Source organism: Pituophis catenifer, unplaced genomic scaffold, assembly GCF_029215685.1.
Source record: "Pituophis catenifer annectens isolate HBS135680 unplaced genomic scaffold, rPitCat1.0.hap2 SCAF_4, whole genome shotgun sequence".
NCBI classification, from domain to species: Eukaryota; Metazoa; Chordata; class Lepidosauria; order Squamata; family Colubridae; genus Pituophis; species Pituophis catenifer.
In genome coordinates this window covers 79,260,130-79,272,045 of record NW_027256884.1, presented here as the reverse complement: position 1 = coordinate 79,272,045, position 11,916 = coordinate 79,260,130, and the positions used below count along the sequence as shown (strand labels likewise).

The 11,916-nt window shown below is 40.8% G+C and overlaps 1 protein-coding gene across 1 annotated transcript in view; it reads left to right on the top strand.

Annotated features, from left to right (window-relative positions):
• The first annotated feature begins 1,123 nt into the window (after positions 1–1,123).
• EVA1C (eva-1 homolog C) overlaps positions 1,124–11,916 on the top strand; it is a 50,950-nt gene continuing 40,157 nt past the window's right edge. Inside the window, exon 1 of the mRNA XM_070943559.1 lies at positions 1,124–1,388. Coding sequence (XP_070799660.1) covers positions 1,124–1,388 — 265 coding nt within the window. The remainder of the gene's footprint in view (positions 1,389–11,916) is intronic.

Genomic DNA, 11,916 nt, shown 5'->3' with positions numbered 1-11,916 from the left:
GCCAGCATTCTTGCCAAGGTGATTTTTAGCCTGGTGTTTCACTACTGAATGGTGAATGCCTTTGCAATCTCTCCAAGAAATGTATTTTTAACTAATTATTAAATATTAACAGTGGACGCCTTCAGATGTATCTGCCTACAAATACCTCCTCATGAAGCATGAGTATCCTAACTGTCAGTGGGAAATGTTCATCATTTTTGGAGGGCAACAGGTGGAAGAGCTGTGGCAATGGCAGCTTAGAAAGGATTGTGTTCACTTGCACTGGTTAAAGTTTTGCAGCAAGAGGGTAACAACTACCTCCCCACTACTTAAAGCGTGCAGAAAATTTGGACTGTACGCCATTTATCGAGATCGAAAATAAGGGTTGGGAGAGGGGAGAGAGAGACCGTCTTTTTTCCCCTTTCCTTCCTACCTACACTTTCAGGTTAATCATATCCACGTTTATTCAGACGCCTTAGCCCCGTTGATGCCCTATAGGAGAGCAGCAGCCCATTGATCTCTAACACCCACCCCATCGCTTACACGCAGCGGCAGCACCAGCAATAACCAAGGAGCGCGTCAAGGGGCTGGGGCATGGCCAAAAATCAGCCCGGAGCGCATCCCACCCTAGAGCAGCATCGCGTCTTTTCAAAGGGAGCGGCTTTAACAAGTAAGCGAGAGAGGAGAAGGAGGAGGAGGAGGAGGAGGAGGAGGAGGAGGAGGAGGAGGAGGAGAAGAAGAAGAAGAAGAAGAAGAAAGTAGTAGTAGTAGTAGTAGTAGTAGTAGTAGTAGTAGTAGTAGTAGTAGTAGTTGTCGCCGACGACCCACAGAGAGGTCAAGGCCACCTCGAAGGAGACTGGCCAGAACAGGGTCAAGGGAACCTAATGGGGCGCAAAAGCGGAGAGTCACAGCGCGGCAATGAACGTTGAGTAACTAGCCGGCCGTTCAAGGCTGCACCGGCTCCTCCGCTCTGCGCGCACGCCGTCCTGCCGGCTTTGGAAAGTGTTTCCTGGCTTCTCCGCCAACGCGCAAACAGCCGCGCCGCGCCCTTGGCTTTTCCAACCGCGCCGCGGGCTGCATCTGGCCGGGATTTCCTCTTCGGGGAAAGTGCGTGGAAGCTGAGCGAAGCCTCCGCGCCGTGTTGATGTTGCCCGCCGGTTCCCGCCCCTTTCCTTCGCCTCCCTCTCCCTCGCGGAGTTGGTCTCCCTCAGCCGCTCCGGTCCTGGGAAGGACAGGGACTCTTCTTGGCTGGAGCCGTCATGTGACCCGATTGGGCTGCCTGGGTCGGCGCCGCACCATGAGTGAACTGGGGGCTGGGCAGAGCGCGAGCCGGCGCCAGCTGCTCCCTCGCCTCTTCTGCCTGCTCCTGCTTTGGACCAAAGAGAGTGCCGCGCTGGCGGACTTCTCAGGTAAAGGGACGCGACCCTTGGCCGCCGCCGTCCCCCCCCCCTTCTCTGTCAGCCCCCGCAAGGCAAGGCGGCAGGGAACCGATGGGCGCCCAGGGGAGGGATGTCCAGAAACCCGGTTGGTTTAGAAGGGGATGTTTGAGCGCTTTGGGGGATTGAGCAGTCGACTTTCTCTGTCTCTGAAGTCTAATGAGGATGAGATCAGGAAAGAAAGCTTGACCTGTCAAGTTTCTACCCACCCTGGAACTTTTAATGGTCGACAGCAGCTTCCTTCGAAGAGTACTTGCTGATCACTACTAGACAGCCTTCTAGTTGGGAGTGATGGTAGTTATGATCCAACCAACATCTCTAGCAGAGAGCATCAGGGCTGGAAACCTGCGGGGTGTGACAAAATTAAATAACAACTTCAATATTAGTGTGATGACTCAAACTTCAAAGATGTATACTCACTTTATTAGGGGGGTATCTGGTTCTCTTTCCTGGATTTTGTTGTACTTTTTAGCTAAGGAATTTATTTATTTATTTATTTATTTATTGGTTCGATTTATATGCCGGAGGCTCAGGGCGGCTTACAATGCATTAAGCAATAGCCTTCATACTTTTGTATATACCTGCTTAGTAGGGCTTTTGGGCCCCCCTAAGCGGTGTTCTTTTTTATACAAAGTCAGCTTATTGCCGCCACAATCCGGGTCCTCATTTTACCTACCTCGAAAGGATGGAAGGCTGAGTCAACCTTGAGCCTGGTGAGATTTGAACTTGCAGTAATTGCAGGCAGCTGGTGCTATTTAACAGCACTTTAGTCTGCTGCGCCACCAAGGAATTGTTTCTCTTAGGATATTGACAGTACCTTCCTATCTACTAAAGCAGTGTTTCTCAACCTTGGTAGCTTGAAGATGGGTGGACTTCAACTCCCAGAATCCCCCAGCCAGCAGCCAAGGTTAAGAAACACTGTACTAAAGGCTTCTAGATGAATGAAAACCAAACTCATTTTAAAAGTGGAAGCATCAGTGATCTTCGTCAATAAAGCATGTGGCAAGATCTAAGGATGAACCCACTATATTACAAAACTGATATGCCATGAATGCCCCTTTGATATTGCTTTCTAGTTAATTTTAATATCTGAGCCCTTATCCATTCTGATTTTATCCAGACCTTCCACTAGAGACAGTTGAATAATTATTATCAGCTCTGTTCAATCAGGGCATACTGTACAGGTCCTGAATGCTTTGAAAGAAGCATGGGACAGGAGCAGGGAATTTGGTGCAGAAATATGTATATGTATAATGCATATGTATGATGCGGACATTGTTTGTTAGGTGCATAATGCTTGTGAGGTTTACTCATGCTGGGGATATGGGCGGAGAGGAAGGAAAGCTCAATCCAGAAGGCATGTTTAGAAAAGATAATATTCATTTTTAAGTATTCTAGGGAAAAAATAATTTGCACATGGTTAATTCATTCTCCATTCTTTTTTACATGGCAATCAGGATAGCTAAAAGGCTTTCTAAAAGTGTAAAACCACAACTCCATAATATTTTCCAAAGAAAATTATTTCAATATCCATTCATAGGTGGTAAGAATTCTAAGTAACCTTAGAGATTTAATTTTTTTAAAAAAATAAAAGGTTATAGTTATACATTAATTTAAAATCAAAAAAGCCATTTTAAAAGAACAATTATAAGTTTCAGGGAACACTATCAATGTTTAGAGATTCTGAGAGTTGCAATTCAAAAATCCGAAGGGCAGCTGATTGCCTATAAAAGTTTAACCATTAAGATAGCAAATGGTTTTGCATAAACATTTGAAATGTATGATATAGTTATTATACCAAGATGATTACTAAATATTATTTTGAGTGATATTTAATTGAGTGCTACAGATTGATAAGAAAATGTTTGATAAATAGCTACACTAAAGTAGTCAGTCTGCAAATTTGTCCAAAATATATATTGACAGAATAAGTCAAAACCCCAAAACACACTCAGAAAATAATTAGGAAGCTATCATTGCTGAGACATGTTGATAGATGCTCAGGGATTTTGAAGAAAACTTGAGCACATTAAGTATACAAAAAAGTAAATCTACGTGCTATGACAACATAAAACAAACTTGAGTCAACAAGAATTCACATATTTCCTCACCCACACATGCAAGTGATATAAGGGATAGTACAATTGAATGGAAAAAGTGCTGCACGTTTAATCATTCAATAGCCATTGTTTTTGGAACCGGAAAAGTCATATAGTTTAGGATTAAAAAGGCCCAGAACATTTACTAGAAATTCCCGTATTGCACAAGCACAACTAATAAAGCATGAAAGGAACTGTAAAAAGATTGGTGCTTAATTTAGCTAAACCTCCTGCAATTGTTACTTTTTTATTATGTGTGAAATAATGGTTTTAAAAAAAACCATTAAGGAAGAATTGCTTGCATGTTATTTGTTAATAACATATTTCTTATTCCCTGCGAGATACAAGAGTAGAACATTGAACTTCACAGAAACAAAAGACATACATCCATTTTAGTATGTGTGAAGGGACTTAAGGAGCAGAGCAGGAAGCTGTCTCTTGACCATGAGACTGCAACCCAACATGAGATATAGTGCATCTTAAAAGCTCATCTTGAATTCAGTGTAGAGCAGGGTGTCAAACTCAAGGCCCGGGGGCCTGATCCGGCCCGCAGAGTGCTTAGACCTGGCCTGCAGGGCTGCCCTGGAAACAGCAAAGGACTAGCCAGGGGTGCTTCTGCCAGTGAAAATGGAGCTCGGGAGGGCTGCAGGTGGCCCTCCCAAGCTCCGTTTTAGCTGACAGAGAGTTGCAGGAAGACATCGCAGCCGAAAATGGAGCTCAGGGGCCTGTTTTCACTGGCAGAGTGTTCAGGCCACCACAGATGCCCCAACACAAGTGACATAGAGCTGGTCATTTACTGGTATTTACTGGTTCTCCAAACTACTCAAAATTTCCGCTACTGGTTCTGCAGAACTGGTCATAACCTGCTGAATACCACCTCTGCAGCTATGTTGCTGAGCGCCGAAACCTCATAATTTCCAATCTGGGTGGTAAGTCCCTTTTTCAGGTAGGTTGTAACTTTGAAAGTTGCTAATCAACCAGCTGTAAATCAAGGACTGTTTGGATAAAGTTTTCAGTTTATTCATGAGCTTTCAGTCTACATCAGTTTAAATCAGGGGTGGGTTCTAACATTTTTTACTACCGGTTCTGTGGGTGTGGCTTATTTTGTAGGTGTGGCTTGATGGTCATGTGACAATTCTTTAGGATTTAGCAGAGGTACTGGTCTACCAGGCTTTTAACTGCTTGCAGAGCTGTACCGGTCTACTCATTTGATTTTGGAGGCACTGATCTACTCATTTATTTTTGGAGGCACTGGTCTACCCATTTATTTTTGCAGGCACCGGTCTACTCATTTGTTTTTGGAGGCACTGGTCTACCACCACACTGCTTTTTAACACTGATCAGCTGTAGGGTGGCCCTTTGAAGCCCCGCGGCAAGAGTTTAAATAGATTTTTCCTTCTAGCCGATCAGCTGGGACTCAGGAGGCAGCAATAGATTGGGGGTGGGGCCAAATAAAAGATAAGAATAACGCAGGGGGGCGGGGGGGCGGGGGAGCAGAATCGGTTCGGTGACGTCATATCGTCACCGCTACCGGCTCGGCGGAACCAGGCGGAACCGGGAGGAACCCACCACTGGTTTAAATGCTAATATTAGATGATCTGGTTTATGGAGGGGACTGTTTCTTGCAACTGGATGCTATGGATGCTAAATAAGACACAAACATTTGTACAGTTCCTGCAAGATAGTGAGCATCTGATTCCTAATATTTTCTGAAGTATCTGGATTTTCTGTGCTCTAGACTTCCAGTTGATTTGATCTGGATGAGTTTGTTTGACTGAGTGACTGTCATCATTAACTAATGTCTGAATATTGTACAAATAGTATGTGATGATGATTCAAAGCATAGCCTGGTAAAGATCTGTTGGTGCTTTATTGGGCTATTTTGATATTTGCTATTATACTTTGGCAGAGTGTCTTTTGTTTACACTTCACTACAGTTTGGGGAGGGGGAGAGGCATTGATGGCAAAGTTTCTCCAGCATGCTGGCTGGAGAATTCTGGGAGTTGAAGTCCACACATCTTAAAGTTGCCAGGTTTGAAAAAACACAGTCATACAGGCATATTTTCCATTTCTTATGTTCTTATCCAAAAATCTGCTAGTAGATTTCACAGCCAGCAGGGTGGCTGGCACAGCACATAGTTTTGATCCAGATCTAGTATTATACTATGCCTTAAAGAAAGTTTTAGCCAACATATTCTGGCTTTTTTTTTCTGAAGGAGTACTGACATTCCTTATCCTTTCTTTCAATGCTGCTTTTTGAGCAGCTAACTTTTTTTCAGGGGTACTTTTAAGTATAAACAGATTTTGAACACTTGCAAATTATTGAATGCTTTTCTACATTAGTATATAGCTAGTATTTTCTAGCCAAACACCTGTTTATAACATGACACTAAATGACAGCCCTTACTTTGACACTACACAGAATTTAGGACTATCTAAATTTGATTTTCCATACATATGATTCAAAGGAAGAGAATAGTGACCATTATTGCAGCATGTGATCATAAAACTTAATTTCTGTGTTGGCAAACACTGCAAGATTATTTCTCTGGCACTTCATTTAGATGTTTCAGAAATAACTATTCAGAAACAATGCCAGGTTACCTTAGTTTCACAGGTTCCTAATGGGATGTAGGTTTGAAATATCTAAACTGCAACTATGAATCTGGTTGCATGGCACAGTTTCTAGTTGGATGTAACTTTTCAAAAGGCTTGTCCTAAAGTTCCAATATTCTTGGTAGCCACATAATGGGGCTAACATCAATATAACGCAATCATGATTTTATGCTCAAGGAATAATTTGACTAATAATGTATCAATAGCTCAAGAAATAAATAACATTGACCAATGCTCCACAGCATCCTTTGCAAGTCAAGAATCACTTGCAAGTCACAATACAACAGGTTGAGAACTATCATGGATAAAAGACATTCATGATCATGTAAGTTATCATCCTATTCAGATGTGCTGCAAGCAAAATAATAGCTAACATTATTTCCCACGATAAATAGTCAGAGAATGCCTGTCTACTGATTTCCAGAGCTTCCAGAAAAAGAATTATAGTTTTATTGGGGTGCTCATAAAGTCATGCACAATTTGAATCGTATTGATGTTACACATAGCATGTATAGATATTAAGCTTCAGACAACCATTGGAAAAACAGCTAAAGTTAGCAGAAACCAGTTCAGTCCAAACTTTCAATGAACTTTTATATTCTTCCTTCAATTGTGGTTTGTATTTTTGTTTTTAGGATACTTATTATGATGGCTTTTTATATTTATATTTGCTTGTTTTATATCTTCATTTTTTAATCTATTGTTGTACACCACCCAGAGCCACTGTAGGTGAGATAGCAGCTATTAAATAAATAAATAAGTCTCCTATGTAAGTTAGAGTGAGTAGAACTGATGTATTATCTGTAATTATTTTTTCATGTTTTTTCTCTGTGCCAGATGTTTTGAGATCTCTGTTTCAGTGAGAATATCTAGCAATTGCAAGTAGCCATAGCAACAGCACTTAGATTTATATACTGTTTCATAGTGCATTACAGTCCTCTCTAAGTGGTTTACAAAGTCAGCATATTGCCCCCAACAATCTGGGCCATTAATTATTTTATTTTATTATTTTATTTTATTTTATTTTATTTTATTTTATTATTTTATTTTATTTTATTTTATTTTATTTTATTTTATTTTATTTTATTTTATTTTATTTTATTTTATTATTTTATTTTATTTTATTTTATTTTATTTTATTTTATTTTATTATTTTATTTTAATTTTATTTTATTTTAGAAAATTTATATTGCCACCTATTCGCACATGGCAATTCAAGGCGGTTTACATGGATAAAAAAACCATATAAAAGAAATAAAAAGAATAAAAAGAAAAATAATAAAATAGTAAAATAGTAAAATAATAATCCCCTCCCTGGCAACAACGCTGATCACTGGCTGCCAGCAGTTTGGCAGATCGAATCTCACCAGACTCAAGGATGACTCAGCCTTCCATCCTTTCAAGGTCGGTAAAATTATGACCTAAATTGTTGGGGGCAATATGCTGACTCTGTAAACTGCTTAGAGAGGACTGTAAAGCACTATGAAGTAGTATATAACTCTAGGTGCTACTGCTATTAATGGGCTCCATCCCGCTCTGGATTTCCAGGCCCGCTGACAGAACCACATTTTCAGCGTCTTCCAAAAGAGTAGAGTGGGTGCCAATCTAATGTCAGGGGAATAATGTTCTAGAGAGAGGGAGCTACCACAGAGAAGGCCCTTCTTCTGGGTCCCACCAGATGTATCTCCCAAGGGGATGGGCACCACAACATTCCTTGCCTCCCCACTCTAGCAGATTGATTAGATGTGACCAGCAAGAGACAGTCCCTCAGATAACCTGGTCCCAAGCCATGAAGGGCTTTAAAGATGACAACCAGCACCTTGAATTGAACCTGGAAACAAATTGGCAACCAATGCAGTTACCGCAGGAGAGGTGAAACATGCACATCAAGGTCTGCATAAAACCATGGGAGCTGCTGCATTTTGCACCAACTGAAGCTTCTGGATGCTCTTCAGGGGCAGCCCCATGTAGGACGCATTGTAATAGTCAAGACAGGAGGTGACTAGAGCATGAGTGACCATGAGAAGGGATTGTTGGTCCAGGAAAGGGCATAACTGTCACACAACCCACAGTTAGAAAGGCCCTCCTGTCCACGAGTGCCACCTGCTCTTTGAGCAGGAGTCGTGAGTCCAGGAGAACCCCCAAATTATGCACAAGGTCTGTTTGGGGCAGTGCCACCCCATTGAAGACCAAAGGGGGCAATTCTCCATGGGCCAAAGAATCCCAAACCCAAAGCCACTCAGTTTTTCCAGGGTTCAGTTTCAGCCCATTGCTCCCCATCCAGCTCCTAACAGTCTCCAGGCACTACGAGAGGGAGGTCATGGCATCGTTTAACTCACCAGGGGCTGAGACATATAGCTGAGTATCATCAGCATATTGATGATATCTCAGTCCATGGTGATGGATGATCTCACTCCACGGCTTCATGTCGATGTTGAATAGGAGCAAAGAGAGTACCGAGCCCTGCAGGACCCTGCAAAAGAGTGGGCAAGGGCTGGATCTCTCACCTACTATTAACACTGACTGAGAGCAGCCACAGAGGAAGCAATTGAGAGATTAGTTCCTGCTATGATCTCAGATGACATCAGGTAGTATTGTTTATATCAGTGAGTCTATTTTTCATCATACAGTTTAAATAGTTTGAGTAGTTTGTTTAGTTTTTCTTTGATTTGCTTAAAAATGTATTATTTTAATAAGAATAAAATATGATCCAGGTTTTAATTTGTAGCTATTTGTTGACATGTATAAAATCATGTCAATGTATCATTATCTACAAGGATTAGTGACCATAATCATTTGAAACAAAGGCAAAATAAGGATCGCCAATGGGGACAGGAAATTTCAGAGTTGTAGTTTCCTGCTCATTCAAATTTGGGTGAATAATATTTCAACTCAGCAGTAGGAAAGACTTACCAAAAAAGGCCAGCATTTGCCTTCTAACTATGGTTGGATATATGGTGGTATAAGTCTTAAAAGAACTACAAATTATCACAATATTCTAAATACCAGGCATCTAAAGTTGTTGATCTGGGTCCAACTTTCTCTTCCTTGTTAGTAGCTACAGAATAGATTTCTTTAAACTTGGCTGAGTTTGTGACAACAAATCCTTTTAAAGAGACAGATCACTCTTCTGCCTTGTATAAACAAAAAGTTTATTATAGGGAAATCAGTGAGTTACATTTGATTAATAACTCACTCTGTGTTCCTTATAAACTTTTTTCCAATAAAGTAAAACTTTATATTTTATTTGGCAGCAAATGCTGAAGTGTTACAATGTACCTTTGCCAAACAGAAAAAAAGAAAAAGAAAAGAAAAGGCAATACGAGATCCAAAATACCACAAATTTCTGCATCCAATAATGAGTTGATTAATGAGGCATTTAGAGTTAAAAAAAATATTCCTGCTTAAGCCCTTTCTCGTCCACATGAGTCTTGAGCTTTGATATTAAGATTATTCAGTGGTATACTTTCCAGGGTCTCTGATTATTTTGAAAATGTGGTTTTTATATTAAAGAGACTCAGGGTTGGAGTTTTTGTCCTATCCACACGTGCCAATAATCAGCGCACTAGTCAAGTACTGCAGTAATTTCCTTACTTCCTGTCAAAAAAATATATTTACTTTCATTTCCATTTCCATATGCATTATATTCAGCTTTTGTCCTGAACCAAAAGTTGTTTGTTTATTAAAGACAGAAGACATCCCATTTTTCCAGAGATCTAGAAATAGATTTCGTTGCATCATCATTGTTGAAGATTTATAAAACAACACAATATGTTTTCAATTGTAATGGATATTAACTGTCAAATTTTATGCTTCTCAATTTAAGAGTTGATACAATGATGGTATCAGATTTTTTATTTTCCAAAGCTGCAATCCGTAGCATTTTAACTGGAAAGTAGATTTTATTGAAATCAATATTGCTGACTTAATTGGGCACATTAAGTATTTTGAAGTAGGATCTGAAGGTTATAATTGACTTTATTTTCAATGTGCAGTGAAATTTAGAAGCACTAATTTGTGATTTTATTGTCATATATCTGAAGTCCATTTAAAACTGTAGACTTTATTTTCAAGAAGAATATGGTATATCAAATGCTCATATGATCGTAATTATTATTATATAATTATATAAAGCATCTGTCATATTTGTGTACAGGTAATCCCTGAGTTACGACAGTTTACTTAGCGATTATTCAAAGTTACGACCTAGCCCCCCAAGTACTTATGAATCAGTCCAGAAATGCTACTGATTTTGTGTGATTGCACACTACTTTAGGCCTCTGTTCTCTGTGAATTGAGGCCTAGATGAAATCTGCGGTAAAAGACTTTGCAAATGGAGGGAAGGCTTTGGTCCTTCAGGCCTTCCCTCCGTTTGCCATTTCCTTGCTGAAGCCTGCAGGGAGATTGTGGCAAGCCCTTTGCAAAAAGCCTTTGCCAGCACAAGCAGAGCTTGGGAGGGGCGGGCACATCCCTTCGAAGTTCTGTTTGTAACAGCAAAGCTTTTTGTAAAGGGCTGCCAAAGCCTACAGGGATGCAAAAAGCCTTGCCAGTATGGACAGAGCTTTGGAGGGACCTGCGTGCCCCTCTGAGGCTCCATTTTCAGAGGCAAAGGCCTCCTTAAGCACTTTGCCACCAAAAATGGAGCCCCAGAGTGGCACGTGCATCCCACCAAAGCTCTGTCCATACCGGCAAAGGCTTTTTATAAACGGTTGCTGAAAGCTGCAGGGAGATTGCATCCCTTAGGCTTCGGCGACCCTTTGCAAAAAGCCTTTGCTGGCAACAGTGGAGCTTGGGAGGGGGCAGCATGTCCCTCACAAGCTCCGTTCATCCTGGAAAAGGCTTTTTACAATTGCTTGTCAAAGTGCTTGCAAGCCGATGGGACTCCTTAAGGCAGTGGATTTTGCTGCCTAAATGTGTCCTATCACTTCCAAACTCTTTGTGGGCCATATCTGGAAACTTCTGAGTGTCATGATCTCGTGCAGCAGAGAGGCTGAAGAGGAGATAGCTCGCTAGATTTTCACAAGGTAAGTGACTGGCATGGCAGAAGGGGGGGGAAGCAATTGTGGGGAGCATGAGATATTTCAGTGGGTCGGGGAGGCCTTGGGTGGTCTTAAGCAGGTGGATTATTCCATCACTAGACCCCCCACGGCCTTCCCTATCCTGAGATACCTCATGTGCAGTTAACGACCTGCACATTCGATTAACAAATGCGTGGGTGAAAGCAGGGAGTGTTCGCGGTCAAGTTACACAAGTTACTCCTACGAATCCTCGGGTTATGAATGTAATTGGCAGGCTTCATTACATTCATAACTCGAGGACTACTTGTACTTGTGATACATAGGTATGTTCATTTTGTTTTGCATACTCTTTTTCCCTACAGAGAGATTATGTAAAAGGATCTACATAGGGAGAAATGTTTTATTGGTATGTATATTTCAGGCTTTTTACCTGATATATCAGAAATGTTCTAGAAACTTTATCCTTACTCCTCCTGATTTTCCTGTAACCAGTTGACAATTACACATGTATTTGTATTGTTTATTTTTCTTGAAAATTTAAGGACCTGACAATCTGGATATTTTCAGCAGCAGAAAAGTTGGATTCAAGACAAAAAAAAGGGTGACATAATATAAACATTGAATATAGAAGAAATAGTGCTTTTCATTATTTGGAATTCCAAGGAAACAAAATTCCATATGTATTCCTTATATCCTCATTATTTGTTGCCATTATGATAATATACTCCATGGGCAGAATGATTGGCAAATATTGAATTGTTTAAAAGA